This window comes from Corvus cornix, chromosome 4, assembly GCF_000738735.6.
Source record: "Corvus cornix cornix isolate S_Up_H32 chromosome 4, ASM73873v5, whole genome shotgun sequence".
Lineage (NCBI taxonomy): Eukaryota > Metazoa > Chordata > Aves > Passeriformes > Corvidae > Corvus > Corvus cornix.
In genome coordinates, this window is record NC_046334.1 from 23,334,484 (window position 1) to 23,352,595 (window position 18,112).

General features: G+C 38.4%; 1 protein-coding gene across 14 annotated transcripts in view; it reads right to left on the reverse strand.

Annotated features, from left to right (window-relative positions):
- Positions 1-18,112, reverse strand: part of RAPGEF2 (Rap guanine nucleotide exchange factor 2) — a 186,418-nt gene that overhangs the window by 115,257 nt on the left and 53,049 nt on the right. For 10 of the 14 annotated variants that reach the window (XM_039550566.1, XM_039550555.1, XM_039550560.1 and 7 more), the window contains exons 1-3: positions 17,832-18,026; positions 14,330-14,400; positions 10,719-10,775 (exon numbers count right to left, since the gene is read on the reverse strand). In XM_039550566.1, the coding sequence (XP_039406500.1) occupies positions 10,719-10,775; positions 14,330-14,400; positions 17,832-18,011 (308 nt within the window). In that variant the 5' untranslated portion in view covers positions 18,012-18,026. Of the gene's footprint in view, positions 1-10,718; positions 10,776-14,329; positions 14,401-17,831; positions 18,027-18,112 lie in introns of those variants that run through there. The other 4 variants (XM_039550561.1, XM_039550565.1, XM_039550564.1 and 1 more) reach the window with 1 other exon arrangement.

Consider the following 18,112-nt stretch of genomic DNA (forward strand, 5'->3'; position numbering starts at 1 on the left):
TGTCAGTCAAGCTGATATAAAAAGGAAAGACATCTGCTGAGGTAAGATCTTTCCAATTACTAGTTTAGTAAGGATGCCACTGCTGTCCAGCATCACCACGAGCACTGAAGCAGCAGCTGTCACACATGAGGAGACTGGAAGTGCAGTTAAAGCTCCACAAAGCAACGGAGCTGGTGAAGGGTCTGGAGCACAAGTGAGAAGCAGCTGAGGGAACTGGGGGAGTTTAGCCTGGAAAAAAGAAGGCTCAGAGGAGATCTTCTCACTCTCTACAACTGCCTGAAGAGAGGTGGTAGCCAGGTGGGGGTCAGCCTCTTCTCCCAGGCAACAAATAATAAAACAAGATTCAGCCTCAGGTTGCCCCAGGGGAGGTTTAGATTGGATATTGAAAGGGTCAAGCATTGGAACAGGCTGCCCCGGAAAATGGTTGAGACACCTGTTGGTGCGACCCATCCCACTGCGGGGCTGGGGCAGCGTGATGCCAATCAATCCCAGCCTGGATCGAGTTTCCCGAAGAGGCAGACTCAGAGGGTGGGTCGAGGGGCAGCTCAGAAGCCTAAGCTGCACCCCCGGTCCAAGCTGCCTCCCCCGGTTCGGGAAAACTCCCGGTTACTCGGTTGTTCGCTGGTTCTCTGTTATAACTCCCGCCTCTCAGTTTCCCCCAGTGGTTCTTGTTAAATTGTATCCTCCCCCTGGCTTGTAACTCATTGGTTGTTTCCCCTTTCACCTGGGTTTTCAAATTCCCTACAAAACTGAGGACAAGCCTCGGGGGAGCATCCCATCGCATTCCATCCATCCCTCTGAGCTTGTTCGGGTTGCGAAACTTCTAACAATAAACCTGTTGGAAGCCAGACCAGAACAGCCTCTTTCTTCCTTTACCTCCGAGCTAAGTGAGCCGATCCCATCGGCTCCTGCCGTGTTCCCTCTGCCGAGGAGCCAGCGAGCGCGCACAGCCAGCAGCACCATTCCTGATGCTGAAGTCGCTCCTGCGACACACGGAAGTAACACAGCTGGACTCTCTCTGATCGAGGGCACGCCAGAGCTCGTGCCTCGAGCACAAGCACTGCGTTAGACACATCCCTGGAAATATTTTAAAAGTGTGTAGATGTAGCGCTTGGAGAGAGGGTTTAGTGGCAGACCTTACAGTGCTGGGTTAATGGTTGGATTCAAGTATTTCAGAGGTCTTTTCCAACCTTAATGATTCCACAGATCCACATGAGGCTGAAACCAAAGCTCACCTAACCCAGGCAAACAGCACTTCCTACCGAGTTTTGAATTCCTCTCTGCACTCTCCTTCCACTCTTGCAGGGCTATATGCATAGTGTGAGGGGAAATAATTGAAATCAGGAACTATAGACACATGTACATTTCCAAGCAGGCATACACAGACCTTTGCAGGCAAGCCTTTACTCTATATGTTGGGCTTAAGCGACAGAATACATTGCTTCAAATCCCTAAGACTGAGGGAAAGTTGTTGTTTGTTTTGGGATCTTTCTTCAGGTCAGCTACTGTTCTGGATATTCATCTGGATGAAACATAGGACTGTTAAAAGTTATACAGCCTACCAAAAGCAGGAAAGCTATCCACCTTCTCTAGCTACAGAAAACAAGATTTATTACCACCAAAGTTAGATGACACAAGCAATTTATCCTGCAGAGAATCAGAACGATGTCAACCCCAAAGCCACTCATTAGGGGCAGTAAGAACAACAAAATCAATACAGTTATTCTGTCCTGAAAATAAGATTTGTGTTCTGCAGAAACAACAACAAAAGGACTCCAGTACTGAGATTTAATGTTCTTCTCTTATAACTACTATGACAAAGCTACCTACTGATAAAGTTTTCAGAATATTCAGGTTCTAGCAGCAACCTTAAAGTAGTGCAAAACTGACAGCCAATACCAAAATTGTCACCAATGTGCAGGTTTTGTTAATAATATGAACTTTAGTTGTACAAATTTTGAATAAATCTGCTTGAAATCTTGACTTTTGTATTATAGAACTTTTGAGAGCAGAGGATTTCCTGGGGAATCTACATATAATTTCCCAGAATGTCAGAGAACTTGCTTTACAGGAATTCAAGAGCTGGAAATGGAAAGCCATAAATTGGATTGCCTTCCCATTGTGTTTCCCTGTCCAGCTTCCTTGACTTAGTCCTTTAACACAACTACAACCTGCAGCCAGAAGGACACCTTTCTGCTTTGAAAATTACACAAAAACCTGAAGATAGAACTATGCAGAGAAACTTCACAGCTGTCAGTAACTGTTCTGTCCGGAAACTTCAATTGCGTAATTATGCAATGGCTTATGACATCATTAGGTTGTCAGCGCTGATGAGCTTAGACAGTATTTTCAGACCGAGGCTTTCACATTTTCTAGCATATGAATGTTTTCTGAGACCTCAGAGGTACTCAAAATTCAAAAATCAGGAAGTGCTTATAAACGTCCAGTCTGACAAGACCCAAGAAGTTTGCAGGCTTTCTCACAGTCTCTAGTGCTTGTATCAAACTCTTCATGCTATGATCTATTAATGCCCCGAGAAGGAGCAGCTTCTTATTTCCAGATCACCAAGTAGCTACTTAAAACTAGGGCTTTATTTTCTACTTATAATTATTTTATTTCTATATAAAGCAATCAGCAGCACTTGTATGTTTGCAACTACACATTTGTAACTGTATATCTGAATTATATATTAACGGCATATCAAAGAAATTCTTCACAAGAAAACGTCCCCCACACATATCAGTTCTGTAAGACACCTCTCTACAGTAGCACAGGTGTTCCAATTCTAGCTTTTAGATTTCCTGATTACTTAAGGTGCTGAAAAACCCTCCAAAATATTCAGCTACATAAAGATTTAAATCAACCTGTTTGGTTGATTTAAAGGCCAAATAAATCTCAAGTATCTAGACCATCTGTAGTGTCTTCTTCCATCCTATCAAGTCCTGATAGATCACTTTTCTTTAAGACTTCTTTAGAAATAGCTAGGTTTTTAAAAGAGCAAACCATTTAATTCTCATTCTCCATCAAAATGAGACACAGCACTACTAAAACCTCTAGAATAACAATTATATTCAGCACATGCTTATTCACTCAGGTTCAACTGAGATAATGAACATCATAGGTATGTACAGTGGCAGGAATCTGCAGGTCTTTGTGACAACTGCTGTCAAACATGCTTTAATTCTGTCAAATAAGACATCCCTTCAGTGCAAAATTCAGTACCTGGACTTGAAAGCACATGCTAAATAAAAGTCTTTGCTCTTATGCCCACCTTCTGGTCATTGGTTTCTCAGCCAACTGCTTTAAAACAGCACTTGAAAAATGCTAAGCAGCATGCAGGTCTCATTGGAAACAAGCGCAGAAATTACTTCCATAAAATTACTGCTAAATATTCATATTCCTTTTACAGTTGCCTCTATCCTGAGACCTAAGCAACAGAGGTGTCATTTTCCCCTCCAACACTGGACTGAATATTCCAGCAACTCCAGATGCTGGAAGGACCCCTAACTTAAGTCATCACCAACATCCAGAATTGCTTTCCATTCAGAGCTATTTTCAAGCTACTTCATAAAAAGGTCGTGAATTTGACAAGAACAATTTCTTGGTTGTGACAGAGGTAGTTTGATTTATGGAGACAATAATTCTTTAAAATTCCAACCAAAGGATTCATTCAAGACTTACATTTAAACTGGATATAGTACCATCATCCTACAAGCTATATAAAAGAATTTACACACCGAAGCATACCTAGCAGATTACATTTTCATGTAATCACACTCAGCATTGCTCAAAGTTGAATAAATTTCAGAAAGTAAGCAGAGTAATTCCAATGACATTGCTCATGTTCCCAGATCTCCACTTGAGAGAAGCAGAAACAATGGAAATTTGACATGTCAGAACTGGGACCTCTTTCAGATGTTTAAGCACTACATAAGAAGAAATCCCAAAGAACATTGCTCTGCAAGCTTATGCTCCATAGGATACTGCTCCAGCAGATTAATCTGTCTGTTTCTCTTTGCTCATTTTGGTTATCCTCTGTATGCTGAGAGCTATAGGTGGTTTATTGTTTTAACTGAATAATCATTGCCACAATTAGACACCAGCCTTGCAGTGCCTTGGGATGTCAAACATGTCTAAGCTGAACAGTTCTCTCAGGTAGACATCTCATTGCCTGAAGATCCTGCCCAGCAGCACTGTAGTGTTTGAACAGAGAATAACCAGAAAACTGTTTACTAACATTGTCAGCACTGTGTCTAATCATCCTTATTAAGCCAGTTAAGCAGTTACCTGACATCTGCCAGAGCATTTCAGATGCTCTTGATGACATTAAGAGGTATATCCCAAACACAGAAGTAAAAGAGATTGGTATTTGATGCATCAGCCACACACAATTTTCAAATACTTTTCTTCTTACATGAACACACTGAAGTTATATTTAGAGTGAAGATTAGAAGTAAGAATAAATTTAAGACAGAGTTAAAATACATTCAGTAACAAGACTGATAATTCAGAATTTTGAACTTCTGATTTTCACTAAACAGTGTGCGCATTTCAACTTATGTCCATGATGATCATCTATTAATGGACACAAGATGAAAACTGGTGTCTTGGCTCCTGGTAGCAACAATGGGAAATGCAGAAGAATGAACCACAGGAAACAATTCCTCAGTATTCATGAAAACAAATAATCAGAAGTATATTTTTCTTTAGGTTTGTATTCTTTTTCACTTCTGAAATAAAATCAGGGAACTCAACCAAGAATTTTGGTCAAATTAGAGAGTATTGCAGAGTGTCAGTAATGCCTGTCAGTCTAAGACAGTGGATTAAACAGGCAATCAATAAATACATTATACAAATATATGCACACAAGCTAATTGACCTATTGTCATTGAAGTCTTGATATTAGACTTGTACAGTGAATTAGCCCTTTATATCAGAAGAAAAATTCAGAACAAAAATTACTCTCCTAAATCACCAGAAAACAATTACAGAAGTAGGAAGATAAAATTTGCATCCGAAACTCTGAGGTCAAGACAGAAAAATCTCTTGTTATCTTACAGCTTTCTAACGCTTCTCCAAAACCAAAGCTTTTATTCTCAGAATTACAACAAAAATATGATAGGTTTCATTGAAACATTTACAGTAAAAAAGGTGCAAAAACATTACTTCAGTCATCATTCAAGGAAGTCTCAAAATCAGGTCAAACAATAACACAAATTTGGAACTGGCTGTGCAAAACCAACAGACTGTAACACTGATCACTGACACTATTAAGAAGCCTTGATTCAGTGTCTGTTTATACAGAGACAACTGCCAAGTCCTTGAATGTGTTTATTTTAATGATAGACATTGCCTAAAAAATTCCCCACAGAAAATGTAACCACAACACAACATATGAATCAGGTTCCTGATTTACTGCAGTGCAGAAATGGCAGTATCCCAACGATATTTTGGCAACCACCCAACTATCAGAAGGCACAATACACCTTTAGGAATATTCTCAGGACAAAACAGAAGACGCCAGCTGTGCTGCAGCACTTGTTTGCATTATTAAATGTACTGCTGCAGAACTTCCACAGAAACCTATGGATGTAGAAGAAGCATGAATATATATATTGCCTGCAGAGATCTACCTGAAAATTCTGATATTGACCCAGAGATCAGTGAATCATTTAGGTTGGAAAAGATCTTTACAATCATGAAGTCCAACCATTAAGCCGCCACTGCCATGTTCACCACTGAACCACGTCCCCAAGCACCACGTCTACATCTTTTAAATATCCCCCAGGGGTGGTAACTCAACCACTTCCCTGGTCAGACTGTACCAGTGCTTGATAACCATTTTTATAAAGAAATCTTTTCTGATATCCAATCTAAACCTCCCTAGCACAACTTGAGGCCAGTTCCTCCTGTCGTACCACTTCTTACTTGGGAGATTCTCTAGTAATTCCTTCCTGCAGTCTTTTAGGATTTAGGTTTTATATCTGTAAGACATAAACATATGTAGCTATAGACCACATACACTGCATCTATAAAAGCACTCCATCCAACACAATTTCAGTAAGGTGGTGTCAGCAGCACTGTTCTGTTTAAAAATCATTAGACCCTGAGATTAGTTCAGTTGGCTAGAGCAGAGTGCTGATAATGCCAAGGTTGTGGATTTGATCCCTGTATGGGCCATTCACTTAAGAGATGGACATGACGACCCTTATGAGTCCCCTCCAACTCAGAATATTCTCTGTGTGCGTGTGTGAACAGCTAAAGAAGATACTTTTAGCTCATTTTTATCACACTTCAAGTCATGCTGTGCAGAAATGTAAAGCAATTTTGGCATAAATTTTTGTTGGTTTACATGCACTGCTTATGTCCTCCTAAGGGTCTTCAAGACAATATGTTACTGCAAAAGAACTGTAAATAAAATAAATGTCACTTTTATTGTAGGACTTAAAAATGTGACTCTTAAGATTCCCACTCTTAAAAAGACTACTCACAGATCTATTTCTCACCTGTCCTTGCTCAGAACTATTGCCCTGAAGCATTTTTGCGACATTCTGCTCTCTCACATGAAAGACACTAACATTTGCATCTAAGAAAATAATTGTTTGAGTAGCTACAAAGAAGTTGTGCTCCTTTATTCTATTTCCAGTTTTCATTTGTTTCAAGATTTGATTGCTGGGCCAAGCCAGTCCTAGAGCAGGCTGCATGACTAGCCCAAAACCAATGGGTTTGGGTCTCGTGATTTGCCATGGTAATGTAATTCAGAAAACTTGGCTAAGGCTGGATGGTGATTACTGCTAACAGACCTGAGAATTTAGTTCTAATCATGGAAATATCAAAAATGATCAGCAGAAATTATGTATCTTTATCTTTTTTACAGCCTTCACTTTTCATCCCCTTTTCCCTCCCCATTCCACCACCATTACAAGCACTACAGTCTTAATACAGGTAGGTGTTTTTCATTCCAGACTGCATGACAAACTGGGAATAAGGAAAAAAACAAGACACAATGCAATTGTACAAATACAGCTTTTTGCCTCACACCTGCCTACCACAGTCGGTAACTTAGAAACTAATCAGCTTGCTATTTCTCATTTCAGCTGTGGACATTCTCTGTAGTAATAACTCCATTTTACACGCAACATTTATTCTCTCCCATCTCCAGTTTATATATACAACTTCTACTTTTTTTTCTCCACACTGAATTTTATTAAAGGTTATAAACTGAATTACGTAAGAGCACACAAACATGTTGACATTAGACAAGAGCTTTTTCCAGCAAGAGACATTAACACTAAAATTCAGTTCAAGATGTCCAAGAGATAACTACTCTTCTTTAAACACTTGTCCTTTTTTAAGAATCAACACCATCACAACCAGTAGCCTACTACTAAAGTCCTACAGACTGCAAAATTTGTTACTGTTACGAACTTTAATCCAAAATGAAATCTTCTCAGTGGGGACATATGGGAGGTAGGACCGTATATCCTATCAGGATTTCATTTGAAGGATCTCTAAAAAAAAATACACACTTCACAATAACCTGGACTGAGGTTTCCTTTGTATTTTTTAAAAACAATACAAGCAGTAACTAAGTTAGTTCCAGATTCAATTGCTCAAACTACCGGGAATGTAATCACAAAACTGTGTTGTGCTACAGCCTGGCAATTCAGAAACATCCGGTTTTATTATTGAATGACTTTGGACTCCAGGTCATCAAACCTTAACATATTTTCTGCCAATCCAATAACCTTAGTGAAGAAAATAAGGGAAGCTTAAAAAGATACAACACTTCCTTACAGAAAGAGTAAGCCAAACACCACTGATGCATACACACAAATACCAAACAGCGTGGCTGAAAAACACATACAGCCCTCATATGACTAATGAGGAGGAAAAAGAGGTGCTTGTTTTATTAGACACATACTCATTTGCTTACATCCAAAGCACTTATTGCCAAAGATTCCTCTGCCATCACAGCACAAAATTCAATTTTGATCTGAAAAATTTTGTTCAACTCTCCGGAGGTATAAACACCCTCTACCATTCTGCTAAAACTTTGGTTTCCAAAGAAAATGCTAACTGGAAGCAGTTAGAGACAACAAGAATTATGATCATGCAGATATAAAAACAGAACATTTTTTTTCTTTGGACTATTGATAAAATATATATTAAGTGATCAAAATAACTATTTTTTTAATGAGATCTTTAAGTAGATTTGAATAAAGGTAGCAGGTTAAAAAAACTGCAAAACAAATATTCGTGTCAGGTAAGCCTCAATTCTGAAGTTTTGCTTTGCAGGTTTTAAGCCCTTTAATCATTAACTTCCCATCAAATGAAAGTAGTAGAATGACTGGGAAATGAAGAATAACTCAAGCTGAACTGCCACTTCTAATAACCCAGCTTCCATTTAAACAGTGAGATGGCCGTAGGGTTTGAAAATTTGTCGCTACCATGTACACCCGCTGATAGTGAAGTAAATGCAGATGAGATGAGCCAGTTTTAAACAACGTGCTCCATTTTATCCCTTTGGTCATAAAAAAATAAATCTATAGAACTACTATGGAAATTAACAACTTATTTTTGTTTTTTTAATGCAGGATAAAATAATCGCTGTGCTTGTAAGGAATGCACATAATTATTTTCAGCATTGCTACACGCAATAGAAACTTACTTTTCTATACATACCACTGACAAGGCAGATAGGCACATGGTTTTCAAAATGAAAAATTTTTGATCAAATGAACAGTGCAACTGCATTAGTCTGCACATTAGCATTTAGGGATAAAGATTTAGCTTTTCTGCACTGAGACATTAAGTTGTGCCTCAGGGAGGTCAAACACACAGGTCAATTAACAGCTCCAACAGTTGCAGCTATTTGAATAGATATAGCACCCAATTTCAGATTTCAATGCAAATATCCCATCATGGAAGGGGGGGAAGAAGTTGTAACTTAAAAAACAATCTAAAACGTTAAAACGTAATGCTCTTTTAGCCTTCATGATGAAAATCAGAGCATCAAGTGATAAACTCTGGTATGCTCATTAAAAAGTAACCAGGTTGCATGTTCCAAGCTGATTTCCTATAGCTCCTGACTGAGTGGATTGATCCTAGCCTGGCTATCACTTTGCTTCTCTCATGTAGTACTCAAAAGAATTTTTCCAAACATGTACATAGCAAAACTGGAATTCTGTTTTTCAGATGAGTACATCTTCAACACATAGGCTGAATTTGTGAAACAAAAAAAAAAGGATCCCTCCAAGTTCATTATCCTAAAAATAGAGCACTGAAATTAGACTGCAGGTTCCATGGGACTTTCATACTAAGTAGAACTCAAATTATTCATTAAAAAAAAAGTAAAGCTACAGCTCAGAGTAACAGAACATATATTTTTAGTTTCAAAATATGGAATTCTTTTTTTTTTTTTAATGAAAAATATTAATTGTTAACTTTCAGGTTTAGCCCATTAAACATTAAATCAGACATGCAAAATGCTAGAACAAGCACATTTTGCGTTAGCATCTATATCCAGAAACTGCCAAACTGCCCATTAAATCTTTTGAATAAATCATGGGGAAAAAAGATGTCAAGAAGCAACTAAACAGGAATGACAGGCAAACAATCAAAGTGAAGATGAAGTCACATGAAAGGAGTGACAAAGGAAATCAGTGCAAAAGAACTACAAAATGCACTTCCAGTTAACCCAGATTTCACAATCTCCTGTTTGTAAATTGTATTTTTTCAGGCACATCTTTTCCATAATTTTTGCTTGCACTGAGTATATGCTTAGCTAGCAGTATGGATTCATTCAGCATATAATTCAAATTTAAGTCAGTGGTTAGAATGACCAAAACACTGGTTCTAAACAAAATCTCTATTACATGTAACAGACACAAACCAACTACCTAGAAAAGGACAAATCACCAGCACAATGGTCCCTAGCAAATTAGTATGTAAAATGAATAAAGATTATATTGGTCTAATTAAAATTATCTATCCACCTATAGATTTTATCTATCCACCTATAGATTTTGACCTTGTGTATTTCCCATACATAACATCACTGGGTTTCGTTAGACCTTAATTTAACTTTGCTGAATGGTCAAGGCCCAGCATTTGAGCTCAATCACATCTTCCTCCTGATGCTCTGTATAGGAAAAATCACACACGTACAAAAGAAGGCATACAAGTGTATTCTTTGTATGCTTAAATGTTCAAATAATGCCAGACAACTTAGAAAAATATGTGCTTACAGTCTGGGTTAGGGGCAGCAAGTAAGAATCTGATAAGCCTTTTGTTTCAATAAATTGCGTCCATAAATGAAGCAATTACAATTCTCAGATCTCTACTGTAAATCTGAGCTGACACTAGAGCACATCCCTGCTAATTATAAACCATGTTAGATTTGTCAATTTGGCACCACTGGCACAAAAAGCTGATCACTACTACTTTCGCAAAATTGAAGTAAGACAAAATGACAATTAATGAGAAGACATCTCACATCCTCTAATTTTATATAAATTTAGCACAACATGCACCACCAAGCAAGAGCTCCCTGGCACCAGCAAATTTCTCCGCTGTTTGATGATTAAAATGAAGTGGATCATCTATATTTACAGACTGTGCACTCAGCAAGGAATTTTGGCATTAAACAGTCCTCAAGTCACTTTAATATGAATTAATTCTTTGAACATCATACAAAAGGAAGCAGAAATACTTACTAGTAGAGAACTTCATTTGCTTCATGCCTTTCATATCTAACAGTTTCACACATCAGTCTGAAAGAGAAGAAGTCAATTTTAGTTACGACTCCTATCAGTGTCACAAAGACTTCAGTTTCTAAAGTTACTCAGCATTTCCACAGGTAACTCCAGCACTTACAGAAACTAACCACTAATTTAAATCCAAGCTGATTCATAATTTAAGGGAACAAATTGTAAAATCTAAGCACCTAAGTTACTAGTTCATCCAAGATCAGATTTGATTTAAGGACACTAGATGTAGCTGTTCCCATAAAAAATTCTATAAAAAATAAGTAAAAATTATACAGATCTCATTTTACAAAGTGATGTGGTAAAAGCAAGTAGCTTTATAAAAACAATTCTGAATTTTAGAAACCGTTGGAAACTTATCATGTGCAACACTAATCAGAGATACAATACAGAAACTGCTCTCTTTTTCAAGTCAGGCCCAAGAGATAAAACAAGAAATTATGTTGCATGGTAAACCAATGCTTCTCATTTTGCTAAAATTCAGCAACTTGAAAATTACCATGAGATTTTAATGCTGAAATCCCAGAGGGCTCAAAGGAGAGAGAATTTCCTGCAGGAAAATCCTCTGTCTAGAGGAGAGGATTAAAGTGCTTTCGTATTCACTGTCTGCCTGACAAATGTGGCATAATAGAGAGCAACTATAATAGAACTTACCACATACTAGGAAATGCAATGTTAACTTGATGTAGAAAAATCACAATGCCATTTCTGTCTATTGCCTCAAGGAAAGAGCCCTGCGAATTACTGGGGGTTGGGGACAAAACAAATCCCCCTGCTTCCCCTGGCCTTTCTATAGCTCTGAAGCAGACTGCAAACCCCAAGGCTATTTGACAGTCAGACAGAGATTTACCTAAGAGGCTCATGAGAACATTCAAATAAGGAACTATATTTAAATTTTGGAAATAAATTCTCTTTCCTCACATAATCCATCATCAGAGTCTCGCTGTATCAATCATCAGCTGCCAGCAGTAATATCATAAGCAGACAAAAGCACTCAAGAATTGCTGCTCAGGCAAAAGTCTAAAAAAGTTGATTTGAGGCCTGTAAGAATTGGTCTGGGTTTGACGTAACTTTCAATTGCCATTTCCTAGATCATTCATTTCAGTAGTCAACAGACTGCTACAAAAGTCACCATAGCACTCCTCTCTCACAGGATTTTACTTTCTACTTCAGCCCACTGAGAAATAATGATTTTTCTGTTCAGAAGAGGCAAGCTTATAGTGGTATCATGACTATTCATAAATTGTTATTAGAAAATTGAAAATCTTAACTCTGCTTGCAAATAGATAGATATAAAAATTAAGAATCAAGTTTTACTACCACAGACTTTCCCAGACCCTGGTATTTTAGATCTACACTTTGGACCATCTTTGAGAACTTTTCTTACAGAAAAATGTCTCTATTGTACAAAATTAAGCATTATGTATTGCATATCAATTTCAGCTAATGAAAAATCTTTTTGCATCCTGGCACAGCAAAAAAGCTTTGAACCACAGAACCATCTTTTTTCAGACACTTTACCATAAAACTGGGTCTTGTAAAATTCTTTTACAGACACTGAAAAGCTACTGTCTGCTTCTACCTCCTGGGTTTTCATCCTCCCTCTCTGATCCTGTTTTGAGAGGGAAGGGGAGCACAGACATGAAGTCACTGGTGAGAAGATACCAGAAGAGAAGTTATTGCTAGGAGTCAGATTTAAAAATTTAAATACTGCTCAAGGATAGTCTGTGCCCTACTGGTCTGAAACTATGCTGGGCAATGTGCCATCTAAGAGCAGGAGTCACAGGAAACAGAATCACTTCAACAAGCAAGTTCTGTTCCCCTCTGAATTGGGATAGAAGGAAGCACATTCTTGATAAAGTCACGCAAGTTCACCACTGGCACTGAGTTTTACAGCATTTTGGGTCCCATTTTTAGGACAGTAATAGGGGAGAAAATGCCTTTTACAGAGGTAGCCAAGCATTTCAAATTTTGTGTTACAGTGAAACAGCTAGAAATTACAGTGACTAAGTAGTACAAACTAGATTGCTTCCTTAAATATTTGAAAAATTGCATTAGTTCTGGTCAATACTGGTGTCCAATTTTTGCTCAATCACTCAAACGCGATCTTTATCCGCTTCCTAAACAAATGTAATAAATTACAGATGAGATCACCAGCAAGCCATATGGTAAGTTATTCACTACTAGAGGCTACATTTAATACACTAGGTTTTAATGATTCTCAGAGGTTTTTGTGGCATTCCACTGCCACAAGAAGAGTTGTATCCTAAAAGATACTATAAAAGCTTTCAGTCCAGCATCTGCTGGGAGCCCAGCCTTTTCCATGTATGGTACTGTAAACAGAAGCTCTCTTTGAGGAATTAGCTATGCTGGGAGAGTGAGTTCCTCACATTCCTCAGCAAGAACCTCATGCTGCACAGGAAGCCAAGAAGCACACATCAACATACCACACAACCATATGTGCAGGCTTTGATCTTTGTAAACAAGTTAACATCAATTCAACTCCAGCTATGCAAAACTTCATGTGCTAGAAGTATTGCACTATATAATAACATAACACAAAATATTTTAACTGAATGGGACCATGGCCTCCTTCCAAAGCAAAAGTAATTACAGAGACTTCTTTGAAGTTAACATTCACATTGCAAAATGTGTCTCAAGCACTTTGGAAGAAAGAAAACCCTGCCTTTTATTTTCTCTGAATTACAGAATATTGGCTTGGGAATGTGGACTCCCACAGAATGACAAAGCAAGAGGCCAGAAATTAGAACTTAAACCAGCATTAATCAAGGCCAAGTTGCTTCAGCATCTTCAGATGTGGCAAATGTTGGCAAAGCTCAGGACATAAAACAGCAGTTATTCACCCTCTCTACCCACAGGGCATACAGGAGATGTGCTGGCCTCTTTCTGTAGCTGCCAGCCTCACATTAATGCCCAAATACCCTTAAGAAACCTCTGCTGTAAAATGATGTAAGCTGTTGTGTGACGACAACTGAAACAATAACTTAAAAATCAAACAAACACAAGTCTTTACCAAAAAAAATAGGAAGCTCTCGTGGAAGTTTTGACTTGAATTTATTTGTTTCAAATCAAGAAGCTTTTTAATAAAAAAGTGTGGATGACATTTATCAAGTATTATTACTAAATACTATTTGCATGTGTTGTACATAATGTGTCTAAAACTTCAAACAAAAGTAGGCACAAACTGAAACAGAAGCTGAAAAACAGACTCTGCTCTCATGATTATATATTACATAAATGATTTCATCAATATATGGGCTTGTACTCTGTACGTAAAGCATTTATCTCTAGTCCAAAAGTTTGAAAAGAAAACAAATACATCCATACTAGGCAGAAATAGGAAGGACAGAACAGATAGAGATACACTATGCACACATACAAGGAGGAAGAGTTAGGAAAATAAAGAAGGGAATAGAAGAATGCAGTGGTAGGCAGTTTGAGGTAGGGTACACAAGAGTAGTATATGGTTACCAAAATTACTGTTCCTTTGCCTTGTTAATGCATTAACATATATGGTTTTTAATGACAAAGTATCATACCTTAGCTGATGCTCTCTCAGATTAGACAATGCTTCCATTCCATGCAAATATGAATACACAATCTCCAAGTCCTACAAAAATAAGGAAAACATTATTAGTATTCTCAGTTTGGTACAAGCTGTTAAAATGCTGGTTTTAAAAGCATCCAAAGCTCTCTTAACAGGGGTAGTAGGAACACTTCCAGGAGGTTAAAGGCAAACTACAGGAACACCTTTGATTATACTTTGGAACTTCACACGAGGAAGAATGATAGCATGTCCACGTCAAATACAGAAACCTTTCTGCTTTTGCTGTCATTACTCTATGTCTAGAAAACAAGCCTAGTCCAGAATTACAAAGAACTACTTTGCAACTATCACAGTCCTGCTTTCCAAAGCCAACATCCCAAAAAACTTTCATTTACTTTGTAAAGCAAAGTCATAAAGGAACCGATCTTTTCGTGTTCAGGGGAAAAGAAAAAAAGTACAACACCGTCTAACAAAATACCCCATTGTACAGAGATATTTCTAAAATTGCATCCTCTTCAAATGGAAGATAAGCCACAATCTTAAATAAAAAAAAAAGCTGGCATAAACAGAAAATTATTGGTATGAGATAATAAAAAAAGTCAAATATGATCCTTGTTACAATATGGTGAAGTGTTATATTCAACCATTGTGGACGTCCAAAATCCAGCTGACAAAACATTAATAAAGATATGAAAACAACATCCAAGACTAAAACTTCCTAAAATGCAACTGTGGAAACACTAATGTCAGGCTAGAGGCTTCGCTCAAGTTACACTTAAAATAACTACAGTGCTTAAGAGAAAACTTCAGTGAAGCCAACAACCTCTATTTAGACTGATTTAACTTTGGCTCATGGATTTCATGCTGTTTCATCATCCTTTTTCTTATTTTAAAACTTGCTAGTTGAGAGACAAAGTATGATCTATAATTCATTAAAAATCAGAGCAACAGTCCACAACCACTAACTGAGGCTGACAAAGTTGAGAATAAACTAGCACCAAACACAACTCTTATAATTTACTGTAAGAAGATGTTTTCAAGTAATGGAATATATCAAAGCTAGAAATTCGTGAAGGATTTGATCACAGTGAAATATTTGTGTATTTAAAATTGCCTAAAAAGTACAGAAATACTTGTTTTTAGACACAATGAAAGAATGCTCTTTGGGCAAAGACAAAAAATTGAAATCACAGAGAGAACTTGAATTTAAGAAAGAGAAAGAAAATCCACTTAAATACATTAAGTGTAGGAATGTGCTGTACTTGTTAAACCCATGGTACAGATCAGAAAAGATACCAGGAGTTACGCTCAATGGCTAAGGCTAAATAGGTGTCTCTCATTCTGTAACAAAAATGTCTTTTTCTCACAGTGGAAAAGGCAAACATTCCGTTTGAAAAAGCAGAAGGAACGCACAAGCCAAAGTGCTGCAATTTCACTTCAATTCCAGCCCTTCTGTTCCCTTGTCCTCTAGAGGCTTTGGTCCTTCGAAGAAGCGGAGGGCACATCAAAGACAAAAGTAATTATGCATGTATTGGGATGGAGGGGCTTTGCGCACAGAGGGTTTTGAAGAGAAAATACAGTAGTTGCTCACCTTTTCACTTTTTTTTTCATACTAATAAAAGTGTGTGAAAAGCCATGTCTGCTGTAGTCAGTGACCTGCTCACTTGGCAGACAGGCTGGAGGTGAGCAGAGGCTCCCGGGAGCCCTGTGCTGGCGGCAGGGTGAGATGCGAGCCAGACAGTCCCTGTGGCACCACTGCTGCTCAGCCAGACATGCCGGACTCCACAGCACAAGCCAACAGCTGCCCTGGGAAGCTGGGAGCAGACCACTGAGGATTGGATGCTCATAGCAGCATCTTACATGGAAAAGAGCCTGGCCAGAAAGGGCTGCTCTGACTCAGTTCCAGCAAGCCTCTCTAACAACAAGCAGAGAAAAAGGGAGAGTAACCTTCTGCCAGCAGCTTGCACGGAGGTTGCTCTGGAGCGGCAGAAACTTTATCTGCTGTAAAGTATTCACAGAAGAATAGAGAACCATTAAGGATGCTAGCTTACAGACCTTAAAGTGGATCGATGGGTATGTAGTTTGTGATGGGAGACACAAACCTGGCGACCAACCCCACAGATGTACAAAGGAGTGATGAACACAGGTTATGTTCCGAGAGAAATGCAGCTAAAGTGACTCAGAGCAGGGGGAATGCATTAAATCAGTGAAGGGAGTCACAGAACCATAGAACGGTTTGGGTTGGAAGGGATGTTAAAGATCATAATTCCAACACCCCTGCCATGGGCAGGGTCTCCTTTCATTAGACAAGGTGGCTCAAAGCCTCATCCAGCCCAGCCTTAAATCATTCTGACCAATTCCAAAAGCAGCAAAAACAAGGTATGTTTAGAGAATTAATTTTGGTTTCTTTTCATAAGTAATTCCCTTTCAAAATACAAGCATACTTGTCAATTATTTGCAAATACAATGTCCCATAGGTGCCCAGATGAGGAACTGCAGATGGTGGAGGTCCTTGACTTAAAAAAAAAAAAACAAACAAAAACAAACAACAACAAAAAAGGGGGACAAAGAGAGATTTTTAAAAAAAGAAAACCTCTAAAGAGCTCTAATAAAGGGGAGGGGTGAGGAAAAAACACAGCTAATGAAATCTTTACTCGTGCTTCCATCATGGCTGCTGGCTAAAGATATATTGTCGCTGAGAACTAAGGTGAGGGGCTTTTTTCTCGATTTGGAAAAATAAAAAAAAAGGCAGCAAGAAAACATTCTAAAACCTCAGCTGCCATGCACTGGATGTTTCCGACAAGTGCCAAAGTGAGCTGCTGCCCATGCCTTAAGCGGTGTCTTTCCAAAGGCGTCTGGCAGGGAACAGCTCCCTCTAGCACCAAAAGTTCGGCATTGAAATTGAAGTAACAAAAAAACAGCAACACAATCAACTTCGCCATAATACTGCAAAGTAAAAAACACTACAGTAGAGTCAAAAGAGCAAATATATATTCATATGTTCACACTTCCAGTCAGCCTGCAGCATTAAAGAGGAGGAAAGCAAATTAAAAAAAATAAAATCAGAATGTCAAGTTATTGTTGTTAGGTCACATCAGTTTTCCATTTATCTCAGGAAAAACTATGCTGCACTTACTTGGCAAAAAACACTCATTATCGAACACAAATAGCTGTTTCATCTTCTTAATTCAAAGTGAATTGACAGAATGCAAGAGTCCTTCAGAAACATCTGTGTCAAATATTGCAATATCCTAAGCAGATTCCAAGTGCTGGAAATGAAACCATTTCACAAAAATAACACAGGCACATAAACCTAGGCATGTGAGCTATGAAAGTTTTTGATTTTGATATTCAAGACTCTTGACAAAAGCTAAACTTCTAAATTTCTCAGGAAAAGACCCTTTCAAGGACATAACACGCCTAACATGATTTACTCCGACTAGTCAAGCAAACCCCTTAGAGCAGCAGCTAAATTCAAGCCCCCTGTGACTTACACAGACATTTCTGCCAGTCCGCAGCGTCCCCGAAGGCTGCCTCTCGCTAATGCCCAGGATATATGGGAGTAGGCAGGTGACAGCAGCGCAGAGGCTTCCTCGGATGCTGTTTTTCCAAGGCGCGTACCCGAATGGCCACCGGGGGGCAGAGCGAGCCACCGAAACTCCAGAGAACCTCATGCCCTCCAGTTTCTCCCTTCATTGTTCCCAATGTAACTTTGTAAGAGTTTAAACATGTCAAGAGGAATCATCATTGCTACAACTGGTTAAATATTCTGCTA